This window comes from Hirundo rustica, chromosome 24 (genome assembly GCF_015227805.2).
Source record: "Hirundo rustica isolate bHirRus1 chromosome 24, bHirRus1.pri.v3, whole genome shotgun sequence".
NCBI lineage: Eukaryota > Metazoa > Chordata > Aves > Passeriformes > Hirundinidae > Hirundo > Hirundo rustica.
In genome coordinates, this window is record NC_053473.1 from 3,626,974 (window position 1) to 3,648,330 (window position 21,357).

The 21,357-nt window shown below is 58.4% G+C and overlaps 1 protein-coding gene across 1 annotated transcript in view; it reads left to right on the top strand.

The window, feature by feature from the left end:
• The window catches only part of GRM4 (glutamate metabotropic receptor 4), a 34,737-nt gene extending 16,223 nt beyond the window's left edge, over window positions 1-18,514 (top strand). Inside the window, exons 4-11 of the mRNA XM_040085765.1 lie at window positions 2,882-3,017; window positions 5,008-5,162; window positions 5,565-5,705; window positions 9,350-9,550; window positions 10,343-10,479; window positions 10,867-11,802; window positions 16,186-16,432; window positions 17,678-18,514. Coding sequence (XP_039941699.1) covers window positions 2,882-3,017; window positions 5,008-5,162; window positions 5,565-5,705; window positions 9,350-9,550; window positions 10,343-10,479; window positions 10,867-11,802; window positions 16,186-16,432; window positions 17,678-17,727 — 2,003 coding nt within the window. The 3' untranslated portion in view covers window positions 17,728-18,514. The remainder of the gene's footprint in view (window positions 1-2,881; window positions 3,018-5,007; window positions 5,163-5,564; window positions 5,706-9,349; window positions 9,551-10,342; window positions 10,480-10,866; window positions 11,803-16,185; window positions 16,433-17,677) is intronic.
• Window positions 18,515-21,357: the final 2,843 nt, after the last annotated feature.

Below are 21,357 nucleotides of genomic sequence, written 5' to 3' on the forward strand. Positions count from 1 at the left end.
ACCGCGCAGGAGGGGGTGCAGATCTCTGCCCCTGATGGCTTCTTCCGAAATCACTTGCTTCCTGGAGGCTTTCAAGTGACACAAACCATGAGTCCCGGCGCAGGGGAGCAGCCCACCGCTCCCCGTTAAGGCTTTGGGCTCAGGAATCTCATGGGAAGCTGGAGTTAGGACGGGAGCTGGGAATGCCGTCACTGCCGGCCTGTGCAGAGCCTGATCCCTCCCCGGGGGTGCCCAGGAGTGCCCGGGGTGGGGGAAACAGCCACATCGCCCCTCCCAGCACGGCTGAGCCGGGTCCCCGCTTCACCCCCTGAGCCGGGTCCCCGCTTGCTGGGAGCTCGCAGGCGCCCGGGCAGAGCCCCCCGAGCCACGAGCTAATTAAACACCGACAATCAGGAGGGGAAGCCGGAGTGGCTGCGCTGCCACCGAGCCAGAGTGGTGGCGATTAAACCCTGCCCCGTGTTTGACAACAGGCGTTACCGCCGGCGGCACCGGGAGAGTCCCCGGGGCCCCGGTGATGCCGGGGGAGGCGAGATCCCACCGCGATGGGAGGGATCCGTGCCCGAGGATGGTACAGGCAGCCTTGGGAGGTTTGGAAGTGGGCTCAGGCTGGGTTTTCCAGGCTTGTTTTGGCCCTGTGTCCTGTGCCAAAACGTGCGGGATCCCCTCAGAGCATCCTCCGACTGCTTGGCCCCAAACTGCCTCCAGCAGCTGCCTGGGGGATGTCCCCCCCATCCCCAACATTCCTGCTCCTCTTTGGTCCTTTCCCAAGCTGGGGGAGGAGGAGAGGGGTCCCCATGCCTCACCTGCTGCCTTCCCCCAGGGTCACAGCTCGTCCCAAGTCAGGGAGCGGTGCTGCGCCATCCTGCTGGAATAGAGAGAGAGGTCACCTCCTCCCCATGGCTGCCACCTCCTCACTTTGATTTCTGCCTCTGGAGGAGTGTCCTGGCTAAATGGAGTTTGGTGCAAAGACAGCAGCAGCCTCACTTGGCCAATCCCCTCTGCCTGCAGTGCCAGGGGTGTGAATAATGCAGGTGCTGAGAGACAGCGCCCCAAACCACACAGCCACTGCCCCTGACACCCTGGACTTCTTGCTGTTGGTGATCAGGCTTTCATTAATTAATTAAGAAGTTGAAAACATTGTCAGCATCTGCTGTGGGAGCCAGGGGCCCCCAGCCCTGCGGGCTGTCACCTGCAGGAGCCGCGCTCCTCGTTAGTTTGATTTAACGAAGCAGCCGAGTAACATCACGGTGATTTCTGAACTGCCATCGATTTTACCTCTCTTCTTGTTTATTTATGGGCCCATCTCCTCTGCCACACGCGTGCAGGGAGAAGCTCCCTAGCAGGAGCTCCTGGTGGCCCTCAGGTGTGTGCCCGTGCCAGCCCCAGCTGCCACTCGCCTGCGCGCGCTCCCACCTGGCCGTGCCGGGGCTCTTGGGAGGCTCCCAGTGTTTGCAAACTGCGCTGCTTTTGTTGGATTTTCTCCATTGATTGCCATGGAAACTGTAATTAAGCTGCCCGGTGGCCCCTGGCAGTGTGCTGTGACGCCCCGGCCTGGCCGGGGGCTCGGTGGTGACCGGGGCGAGTGTCCCCAGGCTGGGACATTCCCGCCCTGCTGGCGCTGCCGGCTGCTGCCCGCCTCGCCTGGCTGAGCTGTCTGTTTATCCAACTCCCTCCTCTCCATCCATCTGGCTCCCCATATGGGAAACAAACAGCAAATTGGCCCAATTCCTTACCACGGGGGGAAAAAAAAAACACCCCAAAAACCCCCCCCTGGAAAGCCCCGGCCGGTGAGTACGGGGTGGGGATGCTGTGCCCCATCCCTGCAGCCCTCCCTGCCTGCTCAGCACCCAGCACATCGCCCTTCTCTTGGGTTTTGGCTGCAAGGAGCCAAATTCTGTCAGTTTTGCTGCAGCCCCACCTCGGAGGCGAGGTCTCCTGGAGCCTGTCCCACCCTGTCCTGTCCTGCTCCTCTCCAGGGCCGTGCTCTGGGAGTCTCTCCCAGCCCCGGGTGGTAATTGCGCTGACCTTTGCTTAAGCTGCGATCTGTTAGTGGCAGGAGGCATCAGCCGTGTCATTTACTATGCAAATTGAGACCATCAATTACATCCAGAAGGTCCTGAAATGTTTAATTTTCTCTCCGGTCTCTCTCTTTATTGGCATCTGCAGAAATGCAGGAGCAGGAGGGCTCTGGCTTTTTGGAGCTGGAGGTTGGGAGCCCAGCGGTGAAGTGTGGGAGCTCTTCCAATTGGCTCTTCCAATTGTCTCTTTTCATTTTTATTACCTGCTTCTGCAATGGCTCCTTGCAAAGCTGGGCTGGAACTTGGCCAGTGCCATAGGGGTGGGAATAAACCCCTCTGCAGGGCCTGGCTGCTCTTCCCACGGGATGGTTCTGCCGGAGTTTGGCCATTCCGTGTGCAGAACCCTTTGCAAACCCTGGGCTGGGGAGGGGCTGGTGCTTGGAACTGGAAAATCCTCACTGAGCAGCCGGGGTGGGACCGTGTGTCTGTCCTGGGGACATTTGGAGCACGATGTGGTGGTGGCTGGAGGTGACAGAGGAGCGGGTGGGAGGCAGAGAGGAGCTGCGGAGGTACAGGGTGGGAAGGAGCCTGGTGCAGAAGGGATGAGCTGGGGGCTGAGGAGGGGTGAAGGCAGTGACCTGGGAGACGAGGGGTACAGGGAGGGCTGGGGGACATGTCCCAGGGGGTTGGGTGGTGGCCAGGAGGTCTCTGGGCTGAGGAGATGGTGAAGTGCTCAGCCCCTCAGAGGCAGTGCTGGAGAGACCCCACTCTGCCTGCTGGGCTGAGGAGCCCGGCGAGAGGAGCCGTCCCCAGGGGACAGGGACTCGTGGGGCGTCTCAGTGCCAGGGCTCTCTCTGCCACAGGCGGCGTCTGCGTGGCTCAGTCCGTGAAGATCCCGAGGGAGCCCAAGCCGGGGGAGTTTGACAAGATCATCCGCCGGCTCCTGGAGACCTCCCACGCCCGCGCCGTCATCATCTTTGCCAACGAGGACGACATCAGGTGTGGAGGGGCCGGCCTGGCCGGGTGAGGGATGCACTGGGATGCACTGGGATGCACTGGGATGTGTCTGCACTGGGGAGAGGATGCACTGTGCAGTGTTGCAGGGAATGTCTGCAGTGGGGACCCACTCAGAGTGGCCACCTGGCGAGTGGCTGCCGCCCAACCACAGCCAGAGCTCAGCAGAGGAAAATCCCACTTTCCATCGGTTTTGGGAGCCCTGGATATCACAACCTGCTGCTTCACACCACGCAGGGGCTGCTCCAACCTGGCCAGGGCAGGACCCAGGCACTGGTTCTGCTTGGCAGAGCAGCCCCAGCCCCAGCGTGGTGGAGGAACAGATCCAGGGGACATTTCAGGGACCTTTTGGGGACTTCCCCAGCACTCTGTGCCCAGCAGGGCCGGGGACGTGGCCGCACTTGAGGGTGATGAGCTGCTCTGCAGGCGAAGCGGCGGCTGCGGCTCCGTTGTTTATGGAGCAGAATGATTCACACGGAGCTACCCCTGATTTCCTAAGTGTCTAATTTATTAATCAGCAAACATTATGTAAATGTGGGTAAACTGCGAGTTTAAATCAGTTTACATCAGATGTGCAAACTCTCCCAGTTTCTTTTTTTCCTTCCTTAATAGAAATGTCTGCGGAGCTGACATCGGGTGGGGGTGAGAGGGAGAAGGGATTTACCTTGCAGGATAAATGGCAGGTCCTGTTATCAGGGCTCTGGAAACATTTACCCATTTACCCTGGGCAGTGGGATTCTGCAGCCTCCTTTAGATCAGGAGTGGGTCTCTCCATGATCCTGACCCTCGTGCCAGCCTGGGTTGTGGAGCCTGGAAGATGAGGACAGACTGGGAATGTTGTAGCTGGAATTCTTGCCTGGCTCAGCTCAGGTGTAAATCACTGATCCCACAGCAGCGTCCTGGGTTTGCCCTGGGGAGATCCTGCCCCACACAGGGACCAGGGGCAGCTGGAGGTGCTGCTGTCGCAGCGTGGGACACGGGCTGTGACTGTCCTGGGGAGGGATGTGCCCAGGGATGAGCACGGAGCAGCCTGCACGGCTCCCACTGCTCGCCTGCCTCTTCCCATCTCGTCTGCACTCTGCTGGATTTCTGTGGGGTTTTTTCTCTTATCACACGTTTCGAACACCATCTGGACTTGAAATGATCAGCTCCGACGTGGGGGGTGAGTCACAAACTGCCTCGGCTCTGCACAGGGAGATGGAGCTGCCCTGGGCCCCGCTCCCACACAGCTGGGGACCCACAGGAGCCCCCGAGGGGACAGTGAGCCCTGGGAGACAGGGCCCGGAGAGTCAGATCCAAGAATCCATCCTCTCACCGAGTTTCTGATCTGGCTGGCACTGGAGGAGTGGAGTGGAGGAGTGTGCAGGCACCAGGAGGGATGCGCAGCAGGACCGATGGCATCTCCGCTCCCAGCTGCTGCTCAGCTGCCCAGCAGAGCCCAGAAGAGCCCAGAAGAGCTCAGCTGATCCCAGCAGAACCCAGCTGAGCCCAGCAGAGCCCATCTGATCCCAGCAGACCCCAGCAGAGCCCAGCAGCACCCAGCAAAGCCCAGCTGAGCCCAGCAGAGCCCAGTTTATCCCCAGCACTGGCTGCTCCTCTCCCCGGGCTGGCCATGCTGGGAGCACGTGCTCCCCACCCTGCTGCTTTCCCCGCCTGCTGCGGCACAACCTGATTCTCTTTTTTTTTTTTTCCCCCTCTCTTTCTCAATGTTAGGTAATTAAGGGGAAATTCAATTACCAGTCAGCAAATATGCAAATGAAGTGGGAGAAGCAGCCTGTGTGCCTGGGCTGGGAGGACAGAGGGTGCGGGAGCTGAGTGGCACCGCTGGATTTTGTGTGTCTGTGTACACCTGGTTGTGCCTGGTGCCAAACTTGTGCCTGGAGCAGGAGATGCCACCGGCACTGTGCCAGCGTCCCCACTTCCCTGGGGCCAGACATGGAACTGGTGGCCCACCCTCTGCTGTTTCCTTCCACAGAAGGGTGCTGGAGGCAGCCAAGAGGGCGAACCAGACGGGGCACTTCATCTGGATGGGCTCGGACAGCTGGGGCTCCAAAATTGCCCCGGTCCTGCACCTGGAGGAGGTGGCCGAGGGCTCTGTCACCATCCTGCCCAAGCGGGTCTCAGTCAGAGGTATGGGCTGCTGGTCCCCCGAGCTGCAGGTTTTGGCTGTGAAACCATCATGGAATCACAGAATGCTTTGGGTTGGAAGGGACCTTCAAGACCTCCTGATTTGCCCACCAATCACCTCCTTATTTTCCACGTTTTCCTTGCTCTCCCTTTATCACCAATGTACCCAGAGAGGTGTTTCCTGTTGCTCCCAAAGTCCCAGAAAGTCTCTGCTTCGCAGAGGATCTTCCCTGCGTGGGTTTTCCACTGGCATCTCTGCACAAGTGACACTTTGGACTCAATCTGATGTGTCCCCATCGCTCACAACTGCCCCCTTCCTCTCTGCTTAGGGAATTTGGGAATGTGTGACGCACCTCTCCATCATCCCCAGGATTTATCCCCTCCGTCCGCTTTCTCCCCGGGCAGGTTTCGACCGCTACTTCTCCAGCAGGACCCTGGACAACAACCGCCGGAACATCTGGTTTGCCGAGTTCTGGGAGGAGAATTTCCACTGCAAGCTGAGCCGGCACGCGCTGAGGAAGGGCAGCAGCATCAAGAAATGCACCAGTAAGAGCCGGGGGGCTGCAGTGGGAGGGCGGGGGCTCATGGGGGAGTGTGGATCCGGTTGTGAGCGTGGAGCTTTTTGCCTGGCGGGGATCCCGTCAGAGCTCGATGCCAGGTTCCCAACTCCTTCCTCAAGCCCCACTGTGCGTTTTGAGTCATTTCCAGCCAAAAGAGGCTTTAGGGACGAGTGCGGTAAACAAGGCAGCCGGGGATCAGTCTTGCTGACAGCGCTGCTGTCAGGTGATGCTTGGAGGCTCGGGGAGGCGACATGTTTACTGAGAGATGGGAGAGATTTACTGCCTGCCTGGCACCGGCCGAAGACAGATGACGGCGCCGTGGCTCGCGGGCTGCGACGTGGCAGGACTTGGGGACATTGGCGCGTCCCTTGTCCCCTTGGGAGGGATGTCACTTGAAGCCATGGTGTGCTGTCAGACAGGGGGACCTGGCTGTGCCTGCGAAGTTGGATCGTGGAGGTTTTGTTCTTCCCCCTGCTTTCACCACTGAGGATGAGTGGGATGGTGCTTCCACATCCCTGTCCTTGCAGGCATTCCCCAAATATTCATCTGGTGATCTGGATGGTGCTTCCACATCCCCGTCCTTGCAGGCGTTCCCCAGGGGTTCAGCTGATAATATGGGTGGTTATTCCACATCCCCATCCTTGCAGGCATTCCCCAGGGGTTCATCTGGTGATCTGGGTGGTGTTTCCACCTCATTGTCCTTGCAGGCATTCCCCAAATGTTCATCTGGTGATCTGGATGGAGCTTCCACATCCCCATCCTTGCAGGCATTCCCCAGGGGTTCAGCTGATGATCTGGATGGTTATTCCACATCCCCGTCCTTGCAGGCATTCCCCAGGGGTTCAGCTGGTGATCTGGATGGTTATTCCACACCCCTGCCCTTGCAGGCATTCCCCAGGGGTTCAGCTGGTGATCTGGGTGGGTAGGAGCTGGGCAAGCAGCAAGGGCACACCAGGAATCTTGCCCGTGGCCATGGCCTTGGGTAGCCAAGAGCTCCTCATCCTTCCCCAGAGCATTGCGGAGCCCTCGGCACAGGAGATGCATGAGCAGGCCCTGCGAGCGCTGATCTCCTCATCTCCACCGTGATGTAGCTTTTAAGCAGGTGATATTTCAGGGCCAAGGTGTCAGTGGAAGCAGCTGAAACTACGACGCGGCAAAATGTCCTAGGAGCTGTCTTTAAATCATCGGAATTTGTCAGCAAATAAACCATCTCCCGAGTGATTGCTTGGCAGATAGAGCAGGGAACTGACACCTGGTGAAGCAAATCACCTGCCCCTGCAGATCCACGAGCTCCTGCCTTGTAGGGCTGATGTAAATGCCCGCTTTGGGGCTTTTTTCCTCAGGTTTGGGTAGAGCCCAACATGCCAAAGAAATGCCAGCTTGGCTTGTTTATTCCACCCCAAAAACCAAACCGAAGGATCCCAGCGTGAACCAGAGAGCCCCTGGCTGCTGTTCCAGGCTGGGAGGAAGGTGAGGGCTGAGCTGATGCGATTCCTGATGGCCCCTGCCTGTGTTACCCCTGAGACCAGCCCTAGCACCCACCAGATGTTTGCCAAGAACCAACCACGTGGAGGATCCATCCCTGCTCCCGGATGGGCTCACCCAGCCCAAAACCACGGCACGGGGTGCTGGGTGCTGCCGCCAGCACCCACAAGATTTGGAGATTCTCCATCCCCAGCTCCCCACAGACGTGCTGGGAGCGATTTTGATTAACTCCTGCCAAAAGCCAGGACCGGTGGTGTGCTGGGAATTGATTCTAATCCTGTCTCATCCGCCGCCGGGGAAGAGCTGCGTCCCTCCTCCGAGGGGGCCGCCGAGCCTCGTCACGCTCTTGAAAATTAATTACCAGCCCTGTAGAACGACGCACGACCCTGCTATTATAATCAGCGGGTCACCTCCCTTCCTTGGCCCTCATCTATTGGAGCTTGGCAGAGATTTATTGTCTCCAGGTCGGGAACAAGCGTCGGCTGTCTGCTCCACATGGCCCCTCTGTGCACCGGCCTGATTCCCGTCTGGAAAAAAGCAGCTGGGGGCTGGGGCAAGGTGCTGACAGACAGAGGGACAGCCCCGGGGATGTCTCCTTATCTGCCCTGCCCAGCCTCAGCGCAGGGATGAAAATCCAGCCCCCACAGCCTGCGCTACTGCGGCGGGTTGGATTTTGGGATGCATGCAGGATTGAGGTGGATGAGGGAGTCTGAGGAGCCGTAAGGGACCGGCCCCAGGTCCTGTGTGTCGCCTGGGCAGGACGGTGCTGTGGAGGGTGGCAGGGCTGTGACATCCCCGCGGGCTCAGCTCCCCTGGACAGTCTATTACAGCTCCTCTTTTAATGGGTAATTATCTTGACAAGACTGAGTGGCCTGCCTGCGCCTTCGGAGATGAATATGGGGAAGGGCCTGAAGTTGAGGGAGAAGATTAATGGCTCCTGTCAATAATGTGGAAGGAGGGATCACCTGCCGGGCTTTGCATGAGTAATCTCCGCGTTCCAAAAGCGTTTTTATACCTTTGAAGGATGGGCTATGAATTCACCTCCCCGATATCATCTTTTCCTGTCGGTCAGTTCATTATCAATTCGCTTCAGCGTCATGTCAGTGGCACAGGTCCCGGCACAGGGGTCTCCAGCATGGCTCACAGGGCTGTCCCCTCTCACTGGAGTCTCATCCCACTCCCCCAGAGCAGGGAAGGAAGGGATCAGAATCTGGTGCCCGGTTCCCTGCAGCTCCTGTGGATCCCACCTCGCCTCAGGGCGCATCCCTGCCTGGCGGAGCTGGAGTTAATTTTGGGCACGTGGCTTTCTAGGGTCTCCAGAGGAGGGAGGTGGTGCCCTCGGCTCCCTGACAATCCCTCCTTCCCGCTGGAGGCCTGGCAGGATGCCCGGCCGTGCCTCGGGGCAGGATGGAGGGGCAGAGACCGGCGCTCTCCATAGCGCCTGTGCCCCTTGGGAGACGCTCTCTTAGCTGTAATTAACAGCACGCTGCGTTAATCTGGTGTCTTCTGCTGAGTGATTAACGTGTTTGTGGTCCCATTAAGGGCGGTTATGACCGGGGGAAGGCAGCTGTCACTGGTAATTGCCAGATCCTTGCAGGATCCTGCCAGCCGGGGAGGCTCTGGGGTCAGCGAGGCTGGGGGGTGAGGAGGGGAGTGGGGTGACAGGAGGCTTTGGGGTGAGAAGGGGGACAGGCAGGCAGCGATGGATGCTGCCTGGGCCGTCCTTGACGCCACTGGTGGAGGCTGAGCTGGTGGAAACTCCGGGGAGATGAAGAAGGGATGAAACACGCAGGGATGAGGGTGGGATGTCGATCACAGCCCAGCCCGCGTTCTGCTGGGGGACCTGGGAGTTCAGGGATGTCCCATGGCACAGGGACGTGACATCCCCAGGGCTCTTGGAAGCACAGCAGGGTGCCGGCACCCACATTCTCAGCACCACGGGCTGGGGAGGTCAGCTGGGTATTCCCCAGGGAACGTTCCTTGGCTGCATGTCCCCTGCGTGTGCAGGTTTGGGAACGGGCTTGGAATTTCCAGCTGCTCCAGTCCAGGGTGGGCTCCTTTGCAAGGGTTTGTGTGCAGCAGACACACCCTGGGGGGGGATGGCTGGGGCACAGGAGGTGGAACCCCCTTCCCCTGTCCCCGCAGACCGGGAGAGGATCGGCCAGGACTCCTCGTACGAGCAGGAGGGGAAGGTGCAGTTCGTCATCGACGCCGTCTACGCCATGGGACACGCGCTGCACAACATGCACAAGAACCTGTGCCCCGGCAAGGTGGGGCTGTGCCCCCGCATGGACCCGGTGGATGGCGTGGAGCTGCTCAAGTACATCCGCAGTGTCAACTTCTCAGGTCTGCCGTGCCCCTGGGGCGGTGGGAGCAGCTCCCTGAGCTGGGGGGCTCAGGGTGTCCCCAGCGTGGGTCACACCGCAGCACCCACAGTTCATCGGCGGTACCGGCTGGCAGCTGCTGCACTGTGAGTGCGGCGTGGAGGGAGGGCAGCAGATCAGCAGGCGAGGAGGTCTGAGCTCCCACACCTCCTGAGAGCCTTTGGAGCGTAAATCCGGCAGCAATCCTGGCCTCACCCTGCCCTCACCTGCTGCCCTGCCCTCACCTGCTGCCCTGCCTTCGCCCTGCCTTCGCCTGCCAACCCGCCCTCGCCCTGCCCTCGCCCTGCCCTCGCCCTGCCCTCGCCCTGCCCTCGCCCTGCCTCCCCTGCTGCCCTGCCCAGCCTCTCCCCCTGCCCGCTCCCTCTGCCAGCTGGCAGAGGTCCCACTGCCTCCCGCTGCTCAGCCCTTGTCTGTCTCAGATCTCCTCTGGAAGTACATTTTTTCCTCTGCCCTGTCTCCTTAATAAACATTTTCTGTCTGGTCCCCTTATTATTTCTATTTATCTCCACCCTCTGATCTCCTCCACAGTGTCTCTTTTATTTATTTTCCCCCTCTCACTTGATTCTTCTCTTCCTTCCTTTCATTAGCGTTTATCTCCAGAATTCTCTTGATTTAACTTCTAAAGCTGCTTTTTCCTCCTTTTCTTAAAAGAAGCAGTGAGGGGGGAGCATGAAGCCAGAGCCCCCTTGGGCCCCACCAGCAGGGTGGGGGTTTCTGGGGGTGCTGTGGGTGCTGAGCCCCCCCTTTCCCACAGGCATTGCTGGGACTCCTGTGACATTCAACGAGAATGGAGATGCTCCAGGGCGTTACGACATCTACCAGTACCAGATCAGGAACTCCACCCCCGAGTACAAAGTCATCGGGCAGTGGACGGACCACCTGCACCTCAAGGTAAGGGCGTGGTCCAAGGGGAGGGGGCTGCAGGTTTCTCTGCTCGGGGTGCAAAGCCAGGCAGCCAAAGGGGCTGAGAGGAAGGTGTCCTGCAGGAACACACTTGTGTTTTTAGGGACTCTGGGTACGGGACAAGAGACAGGAGCCAGGCTGGAGCAGGTGGGGTTTCCTCAGGGAAGGAGGTGCTTCATTTTGAATTCCTGGTGTTGAATCATCCCAAAAGCCAATGGAGAGCTTCACCACCTCCCCATCCCCATGCCAGGTTGGACTGGGACCCTTTTTGGGGTGTGCTGATGGGTTGAGGGTCCAGGTCCAGGTCAGGTCAGGGCAGGGCACTCCCCGTGCCCAGGCGTGCCCTCAGCACGGCTGGTGCCATCTGCCCCGCAGGTGGAGAACATGCTGTGGCCGGGGGGTGGGAGCCAGCAGCCCAGCTCCATCTGCAGCCTGCCCTGCAAGCCGGGCGAGAGGAAGAAGCTGGTGAAGGGCATCCCCTGCTGCTGGCACTGCGAGCGCTGCGACGGCTACCAGTACCAGCTGGACGAGTTCCACTGCAAGCGCTGCCACTTCAACGAGCGGCCCAACGAGAACCACACCAGCTGCACGCCCATCCCCATCATCAAGCTGGAGTGGAGCTCGCCCTGGGCCGTGGTGCCCGTGTTCATCGCCATCGTGGGCATCATCGCCACCCTGTTCGTGGTGATCACCTTCGTGCGCTACAACGACACGCCCATCGTCAAGGCGTCGGGGCGGGAGCTCAGCTACGTCCTGCTCACGGGCATCTTCCTCTGCTACGCCACCACCTTCCTGATGATCGCCGAGCCCGACCTGAGCACCTGCTCCCTGCGGCGCATCTTCCTGGGGCTGGGCATGAGCATCAGCTACGCCGCGCTGCTCACCAAGACCAACCGCATCTACCGCATCTTCGAGCAGGGCAAGAAGTCGGTGAGCGCGCCGCGCTTCATCAGCCCCGCGTCGCAGCTGGTCATCACCTTCAGCCTCATCTCCCTGCAGCTCGTCGGCGTCTGCATCTGGTTCATCGTGGACCCGTCCCACTCCGTCATTGACTACGAGGACCAGCGGACTACAAACCCCCACTTTGCCCGGGGCATCCTCAAATGTGACATTTCGGACCTGTCGCTCATCTGTTTGCTCGGGTACAGCATGCTCCTCATGGTCACCTGCACTGTGTACGCCATTAAGACCCGCGGGGTCCCGGAGACCTTTAACGAAGCCAAACCCATCGGGTTCACCATGTACACGACTTGCATCGTGTGGTTAGCCTTCATCCCGATATTTTTTGGGACGTCGCAGTCGGCGGAGAAGGTAAGGGAGGAGGGGAGAGGCCTGGCCGGTGTGCGGCGTGCGGGGCTGGGAGAGGCTGCGGTGTCTCGAGCAAGAAGAGTCCTTCCCTGTGGCTTGGTCAGCTTGGGAATTGGGGTGGGAAGTTTTCCGTGCTCTGTTGGCCCCTCGTGGATGGGGCGGTGGGCAGCACAGGCTCTGCTCTGTGGGCTGGGGGAGGATCAGCCCCCATGGCAGGTCCCTGGTGTCATGGGCACAATTTCTGCATGGACAGGGACCCGGTGCTGCCCAGCCGGCCCCCGTTCCCAGCGCTGAGTTCCTGTGGGACCGAGGCCATCCTGAATGAGGCTCCGTGCTCCAGTGGGAGGGATTAAGAACAAAGAATAAAAATCTCATGAATGAGACCCAAATCCCTTTGCCTGCCAGCCAAAACAGGAATCATCGCGTTTCTGTCAAACACAAACAGCTCCCGCCTGCCAGCCCAGCGCTGCTCCGATGAACAAACCTTGGAGCTGCTGTTCCCTGGAAATCCCTGGGGTGTCCCAGCACCGGGATCCCTCTTTGGATCATGTGTCCCCTTGCTGCTGACACCATGGCTTTAGGACACACCTGTTGCAAAGCTTTGCTGGGGGAGCTTTTGCTGAGTTTGTTGTGTCCTGGAGCGTTTCTTCTCAGAGCATCCGTCCCTCGAGGAAGCCGAGTCTGCCCAGCCACCTCTGACCTTGGCTCAACCAAAAAGTCCCACCAGGCCTTCCCTGGCTGGAAGCGCGAAGGAGAATTAAAGGAAATAAATGGAGCCTTTTGCAGCATTTCCATTTTGATGAGATGGCAGGGGAGATACTAACAAGAAAGCAGGTTTTTTAAGAAATTATTGCAAAACAAAAGCTCCCTGAAAGCCTCCTTAATGTGCTTGGCATACTGTGGGTAATAAAGATGGAAATGATAATGATTGTAGATTATGCGCAAGGTTGCTCACCTCTTCACTGCAGCTTGTCACGGGATAATTTAGGGCTGCTGAACGCTGCCTGTCAGGCAGCAGCTCCACAATAGGCTGTGCCTCTCGTTGGGGGTTGTAATGCACAGGCCTGCTCTGTTATTAGGCTGCTAACAAGCTGATTAGAGGCGGAAAAAGTGATGTTTCCAACTCCCCTTGGACGCAGAGCTCTGTCTCACAGCCCAGCCCTGCCTCGAGCCTGCTGAGCCAACTCTGGAGGGGCTTTGAGATTTCAGCTTGGAGTTCTGCTCTGCCGATGTGGGAATGGGCTCTGAGTGTCCCTGGGACGCAGCTGAGGGATGATGGATGTGCTCAAATGAGGCTGGAGGGAGCAGATGATTGGGGCTCCCTCAGTTCTTTAGCTGTTGGCTTGCACTTTTGGGCAGGAAAAGGAGCTGTTGCACAGCCTGCACGGAGAGTGTGGCTGTGGGAGCGTCCTTGGGGTGACACTGGCATTGGCATCACCCACGTGGTGCTCTGGGGATGCTCCATGGGGCACCCCCAGCTCAGGGATCCCAGCACCTTCACCCCACTGCTGCTGGGACGTGAGGGCCTCTTGGACTCCGTGGAGCGCCTGGAGCCTTGGGAAAACAAAATCTGGGAGCATTGTCTGGGCTGTTCTCTCATGGCTGACGTCCTGAGGATGCCACAGGGCAAACGCACACCCGTGAATCCCTGGCACTTCTGCTCAGACCCCAGCTGAGTCTGCAGGGCCGCAGCCAAGGCTGCCTGGCGGTCTGGAGGAGTTGGACGATAATCCCCGTTTTCACTTTAATTTGCTTTACCTCGTGCCCACAACTTTGCATGGAGGTGGCACATTATTGTAACAAGTCCCCCAAGCCTTTTCTGAAAAGAACCTCTTATCCCCGCCGATCCCGGCGGATTACAGAAATAGCAATAACAGAGCATCTGAAGAAAGAGACAATTTCCTGCGCTGATAAGGTGGCAGCGGAACAGTGCAGTCATTGTCTGCTTCCCTGTTTATCATATTCGCTTTTAGCCAGGGAAAAGAGGGAGGGGGAAGGAGTGAGAGGATTGTCCAGTGGTGTTGGGAGTGCTGGAGGAGCGCTGAGCAGGTTTGCCCTTCCCCAGCACCCACCAGGGCGCAAAACCCCTTGTAGCAGGGCCAGGCGTGGATTTAGAGCGGGCGCAGCTTCCCATTAACACAGAGATTTGCTGTGGGACAGGCACAAGCCCGGGCTGCTCCCTTGGGCAGGATGGGCTCACCCAGCCCTGGGCAAAGCCAAGCACAGAGCTGGCTTCGGGGGCTGGTGTCGGGGCATTGTGGGTTCCTGCTGTCCCTCAGCATCATCGCCCTGAGCCAGGGCTGGCCGTGCTCTTTGATCCAGCGCACGAGGCAGCAGGAGATGGAACTTCCCTCGATAAGCACAGCTCACACCTCCCAGGGCTCTGGGGGAAGCTCCAGCGCTGTTAACGGAGGGGCAAAGCGGGGTCCTGGGCTGGAAGCCAATTAAGAGAGAGTAGGAAGTGAAACCGTGAGAAATGGTCATTTTTTTTTGCAGTGGCAAAAGGTTAACTGAGCAGAGCTCCACGGCTGTGTGGAGGCTCCAGGCTAAAAATATTCCTGTCTGAGCTGGTGAGGGGTTTGCTGCGGCGAGACGCGGCTGCGGGGGCTGGAGCGGGCAGGAAAACGCTTCCTGCAAACGCAGCATGGGGGGGAAGGTTGCCACAGTGGCCCTGTGAGACCCCCAAGGTGCTGCAGGAGGCAGGGAGAGGGGTGGGGAGCTGGGGCTGGTGCCAGCAGGGTCTCAGCATGGGGCAGTCCCCGGCAGCACTGGGAGCGAGATGGGAGCAGGCACGGAGAGGTCTGAGCTCAGCTCAGCTCAGCTCAGCTCAGCTCAGCTCAGCTGCGCTCCCCCTCCTCGCTGAAACACCCCCAAGGCACTGGAGGGGGGACTCTCTGCAGAGGCACAAAATATGGAAATTGTCAGACTGGCAAGGGAAGGCAGGGAGCCGGGGAGATGAGGGGTGCTGAGCTTGGCCGTGGTCACGCTCCGCTGGGTCCCAGGCAGGGCTTGGGGAGCCTGGAGTTGGGGTCCCAGAGTTTCCCCCATTCCTGGCCAGTCCAGGACACCCATGGCAGAGTCTGGAGAGTCGGAATGGGGAAAAAGAAAAAGGAGGAAATAAAAAAGCGCACATATTCTGGCACAGAGATCTGTTTTGACTTCGCTTGATGAAATGACATTTTTATTTCCAAAAACTGCCTGGAGAGAGAAGGTGGAACAAACAAACCGGCGCGTGTGACAGTAGGAGGTTTTATTCTGGGGACAAACCAAATCTTTTCAGTTGACTCAGAACAAGCTTGGTTGCATTTTCCCTTTGGGGCCGTCGGAACGCTTTGGGGCAGGCGCTGGTTGGGTTTGCAGGGTCACAGGTGGGATCTGGGGGTGCTGGGGGTCCTGGGGCAGCCGTGTCCCACCAGCTCTCACTCCTGGGAGCTGTGCAGAGCCTCTGCCTCAGCGGGTGCTCACCTTTTCACTTCAGAAACCCTCAGGTGAAACGTGTGCCCCTGGGGACACAGGGACCCCGGCTCTGGCTGCTGCTGCAGCCCCCCAGGCTTCCCTGGCTCCTCCAGGCGCTCCCTCCTCACGGGACATGAAATCCCACCTGTGAAACACCTGCAGGGGAATCTCTGGGCACCTGAGCCCCAGGTGAAGTTCAGGAACTGCTTCTAAGGCCTCGTTGGTGACCTGCACACAGGTGTGTGCAAAGGCATCTGCAGACCCACAGCCTCATCCCCAGAGCCTCAGAACTGCCTGTGGAGAAGGGGATGCTGGAGAGGAAGGAGCCAGATGCTGGCAGAGCAGGGATGCCCACGGAGCAGGGACTTGCCCTCCCAGCCTCCCTGAGAGGTGGGATGGGCAGAGGGAGGGGGTCTCTGCTTCCAGTTGCCACCTGCTTCAGATGCTCCGGCTTGAGAGGAGCCTGCCAACTGCTCTCCATAGAAAAATGGATTATTCTACAGTCAGATTAATGGGCTTTCATTTTGCAAAACATCTGTCACTGTTAGTCCTGGACAGTGAGCGTGAAATTAGTTTTGACTGCAAAAAGGCAGCGTCGGTGTGTAATATGTGACTTACATGACAAGAGGCCAGGAGTCAGCCTGGGGAATGGGAATTACCTGTTGAAGGGAGAAGGGCAGTGGGACGTGCCCTGGGAATGGGGTGTGCCCTGGGAATGGGGTGTGCCCTCGGATCTGGTGTCCTTGCTGTGCCCAGCACCAGCCTCGAAGCTCCTGCCCCGAGGCATCAAACCCCAGCACTACCAACATTCCAGCACGGCCTCCCCGCTCCACTCATCTCAGCCCAACTTTCCCTCGCTCCCCCATTTCCCCCTTTCCCTTTTGGATCCCACTCGGGGCGGGTCTCAGCCGGTGGCTTTGTGTCTTGCAGATGTACATCCAGACCACGACGCTCACCATCTCGGTGAGTCTGAGTGCCTCGGTGTCCCTGGGCATGCTCTACATGCCCAAGGTGTACATCATCCTCTTCCACCCGGAGCAGAACGTCCCCAAGCGCAAGCGGAGCCTCAAGGCGGTGGTGACAGCGGCCACCATGTCCAACAAGTTCTCTCAGAAGGGAGGCTTCCGCCCCAACGGAGAGGCCAAGTCGGAGCTCTGCGAAAACCTGGAAACACAAGGTGAGGTGGCTCCCGTGGGTGCTGGCAGCAGGATCCTCTGAGGATGGCAAACACCAGGAACTGGGAGAGCTGAGCCCCGTGCGCACGTCCCTGACTGCAGAGCGTGTCACAGGGGCTGGGGGAGCTGGCAGGGAGCAGGGCTGGCAGCTCCCGTGGTGCCCGGGGAGGGAACGGGCGCGGCAGCAGCGCCGGGGGCGGGAGGCGCAGGGGGACAGCGCAGCACCGAGGGGACATTTTTCACTCTGTCACTGCCGGGTCACGTAGCCTTAAATAAACAACAGAATAAATAATTCACGGGGCTTTGATACGGGCGGATCGGCTACGAAAACATCGCGGCTAACAAATAGCTCTGTCAGCTCCAATTCCTTCTGCTCTATCTAATTGTTATCTGGGAACACCGCTCGGAAACCTGCAGCAAGGTTCCGCTGCCAGCCCGGCACCGCCAGCCGCCGCTGTCCCCTCCCCGTGGGCTCCGTGGGGACACGTTTGTGCCGCTCAGGGTGTCCCAGCTGTGCCAGCTGTGCCAGCCCGGGCCCTTGGCTGGAGGGTGTCCCTGTGCTGCTCCCCCCGTGGCACCTGGGGACCTCGTGGGGGTCTCGGCGCAGCGTTGTCCCCACCGAGGCCGGTGGCAGGGCGCTGCAGGGACTGGGAGGGTTCGTGGCTCTGTGGCTTTTGCCAGTGCCACCCTGGGACGTTTGGTGGCTTTGGAGCCATCGCTGCCCCCTCTCCTGGTGCGTCTGAGGGCTGGGGAAGCTGCGGGGTGGCAGCAGGGTTGTGTCCCTGCGGATGAGGGGACAGCCAGGGTGGTTGATTTTGTGCTCCACTCCCAGCTGCTGTGGAGTGGTGGCCAGGGCTGTGGGACACTCAGCCGGGACCCCAAAACCCCCTGGGACCCCACAGTTGTCCCAGGCAGGTCTGGCTGGGACAAGCTGAGCTCTGGGAAGGTGCAGCACCTCTGGGTCTGTCTGCAGGAGGGTGCTGAGGGAAGTGGACGGGGAACAACATTCCCCCTGCTCATGGCCTGTCCTGAGGGCTCTCCTTGGGGTGAAACGTCCTTCAGGAGCACCCACAGCTGCTGTGGGGCTCAGGGAAGGATCCCAAGCACTGCCCGGATCCCTGAGCAAACCCTGCCACATCCCTGCTGGCACCTCCAGGCAGGACAGCGGGGTCAGGGGGACGGCACAGAGCCAGGAGGGGAAGGTGCCCTCTGCTAATGACCCACACGAGCTCTGTGTCTCCTTGCAGCACTGGCCACCAAGCAGACCTACGTCAGCTACAGCAACCACGCCATTTAGCTCCGGGAGCAGCGAGCCGAGCTCCTGGCAGGGACAGCGGCACAGGACGGGGAGGTGGCAGCCCGGGGGACACGCCCCAGGGCCGAGCTCCTGGGGAAAAATGCCATCAACAGCAGCAAAAAAATCCATAAAGAAACACTAAAACTCTTCCAGCGCCCAGGGCGGCGATGCATGGCTCCCACGGAGGGACGGCGGAGCGCGGGGACAGGGCACGGGCAAGAGGGGACGGACTTCAGCAGGTCTTTGGGTTCATTTTTTCCCTGTATTTTGGCAGAAAAAAAAGAGATGAAAAAAAGAGCAAGAGCCCCAACATTCTCCCTTTTCTGGAATTTGTGAGATTGTTTGTGGTTGTGCAGAACCTTCTGTTTTCTCTTTTTATTATTATTTTTTTTAATCCACCATTTTCTTTTGTTCCTGTCTTCTTCCGTCCCTCTTCACTCTCTCCCCCATATCCTACCAAATTCTATATGTTGCAAAAAGGAAAAATAAATAAAAATACTTAAAATTTACATTAAAAAAAAAAAAAAGGACAGCAAAATAAAATAAAATAAAACCTAGACTGTGTTCAAAGTGCTGATTTCTATAGGTGGTTCCTTAATGTATGTGATGACCATATGGATTGAAATATGTCTGCTTTATGTACTGACCAGTCAAAAAAACAAAAACACACAAAAAAACCCCCCGAAGTTCAGTGCCTGGATGTTTATGAATTATTCGATGACTGTGTAGAGCATGATCATTTTTATACGAGGAGATTTCTAATAAAAGACCCTGGTTTTGCACTCGGCGTTTGCTGTCTCTTGGTGTCTTGGTTTCAGGAGGTGCCGGGGGGGTTTTGGGTGGTCAAACGCTCAGGGCTCGGTGTCCTTGCTCTCCAGACTTCCCTGGAGATCCCAGGCAGCTGCAAACTGTGTGAGAGGGGATGGGCTGGGAGAGGGGAGCCCTGGCACGGGGCCCTGGGGCAGGTTTGGGGTGGAATTCCTGCTGATTCCTCCTCGTTTTCTCTTCCCTCAGCTGTGGCTGGAGGCTGCGGGGATGCAGCAGAGGGGAGGAGATTTCCCAGGGCATCCCGCACCTTCAGTCCCCATGCCTGGAGGGATTTGTTTAAAAAGCGTGCAGATGTGGCACTTGGGGACACGGTGGCCTTGGCACTGCTGGGTGAGGGGTGGGCTGGAGCATCTCAGGGCTTTTCCAGCCTGAAGGATCCTGGGCTAACAAGAGCTAACAAAAGCAGCTCTGCCTTGCGGGAAGGGTTCCTCTCCCCGGCTGCAGCCTGTGGGACGGCACAGCCGTGCGTGAGGGATGTGGCTGCTCCCAGAGCCCGGGCTGTGCCTTTTTGGGGCAGTTTGGTGCTGTGTTTCTGTCTCTGGCCTGGGCATTCCAAGCGTTTCCCTCTTGGATTGGGGCTGGCCGTGCTTGTTGGCTGCCGGATCAGGAGAGGAGGTTCCAAACCTGTCTGTTTTGGGAGGGGAGGAAAGCAAGCAGAGAGGTGCTGGATGCCTCCAGCTGCTGGACAAGCTTTGTTTCAGCTGCTCAGTAAAATGCTGGAGCTGATGTGGGAAGGGCTGTGGGATGGCTCCCTGTCCCTTTGTGCCTGTTCCCCCAACCCCAAAGGGCCGCTATTTCCCCCTCTCTGAGCCTGTGTGATGCCACCCCTGTATTTCGCTCGTTTCTCGAGCTCTCTGTGTGTTAATCACAGCTCTGCTCTCAGCCTGGGGTGTGTGGGGGGCACCTGGGGGAGCCCCACGGGAGCTTCAGCCAGGAACTGGTGCCACAGAGAAATACAGCCTCTCCCTGCCGGTGCACAGAGGACAGAGCCTGGCTTGAAGGCAGGAGTCAAGAAAGAAAGAAAGAAAGGAAAAAAAAAAAAAAGCAGCGTAACGAAAAGCTCGAAACTTTGATAAGATCATACTTGTCAAAAGAGCTTCTCAGGAGAAAAAAAACTGCTCCGTTCCCAGCGCATCCATCACTGTCGGCTCGGATGTGAGGCACTGCCTGGTTCAGAGGGCTCCGAGAAAACCCGAGCTGATGTCTCTGGTGCTGCTTCTGGCTCGGGGATTCTGCTCTCACGGTGTCACGAGCAGCTTTCACCCTGAATTCTGCCAGAGAACGACTGCAAAGGATGATTCTGACTTAATTACAGCCCCCACCTGCCTCCCCTCACTGTGCCTGTCAGGGGGATGTTCCAAGGCCCGTTTTTGTCACCCCAAACCTGAGCTGCTGAAGGACCCCTGTCCCTCCCAGCCCATTCCAGTGGCGGATGCAGCGACCTCCCAACACAGCCGGTTGATTTTATCCAGCACCTCAGGATACAGCGCTGTTCGGTTCTAAGCACCTCTTTGATTACGGGAGCTAATTAAAAGGGAGCAGTCTGTGAGCCGTTGAGATGGATGGGGATCCAGCCAGGCTCCGCCGTGGATGTTGCAGCAGGGACCTGTGAGGATCCAGATTCTGCTTTTCTGCTTTGCTAAATATCTTTGAGGGTAGCTCTGCCTGTGGCTGGGGAGAAGAGCAGAGTGGATACTGGTTCCTGGATATCAGATTCCTAGGGGTTTGGGTTGTTTGTTGTTTGTTTGTTTTTATTTTTTTTTTATTGTTGCCATCATTTCTCCTTCTTTTCCTCCTGTAGAGCTTTAAAAGCACTTGTCTGATTTTCCTCCTATTTCTGAGGAGGGCTGTTGAATTTAAACGATGATAATTGCCTGAGTTCCCTGAGTGCTTGACCTGCAGATTTTCCACTTTTTCTGGGACTTTGAGAAGTGGCGAGGAAAAAAACCCCTGGGCTGGTGCCAGCTCCCTCCATCCCCTGCTCGTATCTTCCTGCCTTCTGGAACTTTCTGTTGTCCTTGGCTGCTGTTCCCAATCGCCAGCTCTTCTCCTGAGCTCCTTTCTCCAGAGACAAGTGGGAATTTTTGGGGTCCCAGGGCACAGCTGGGGGCTGGAGTGGGAGCTGTGCCCCCGCCTGGAGCAGCAGCAGCCTGGAACCAGTCATTAACTCTCTTCTGTGAGAGGCAAATTACAGACTTCGGTGGCATAATTAGGCCAACTCGATGGGAAATGGAAAAACAAGATAATTTCCCTGCGAATTTTCCAAGCCCGCCTGCCACCTCGTGCCTCCCTTCTTGGGGGAAAATCAGCCCCCTGCCCCTCTGGGCCTGGAGATCTCCTGTCGCAGCTCCTTGAGGAGGAAATCTGGAGGAAGGATTTGGGGTAACAGCGCTGGAGCAGAGTTTAGTTTGGACAGGACAGGAGGACAGGGCTGCATTCGGCTCCTCTCCCACAAGGAGAGCCCCGTTTTCACCCCAGGAGAGCCGAGTGGTGCTCAGAGCAAGGCAGGGCTCAGCTTCAGGGCAGAGGGCAGCAAAGCTGAGGCGGGTGCTGCGGTTCCATCCACGGTGCGGGAGCAGCTCTGGGAAAACCTGGAGCTGGTTTCTCTGCTCCAAAGCTTTGGAGGAGCTGTGATGAGCCCCTCAGTGCTGCTGGGAAGGCGGGCAGTGGCTCTGAGTCGGGTTGAGGGGACAGTGGGTGGCCTGGAGGGAGGTGGCAGCGCCCAGCCCTGTGGCTGGGGAAGGTCCAGCGGCCGTGGAGACTTTGGGGCTCCCTTTGGAGCAATCCCTGTGGCTGGAGCCA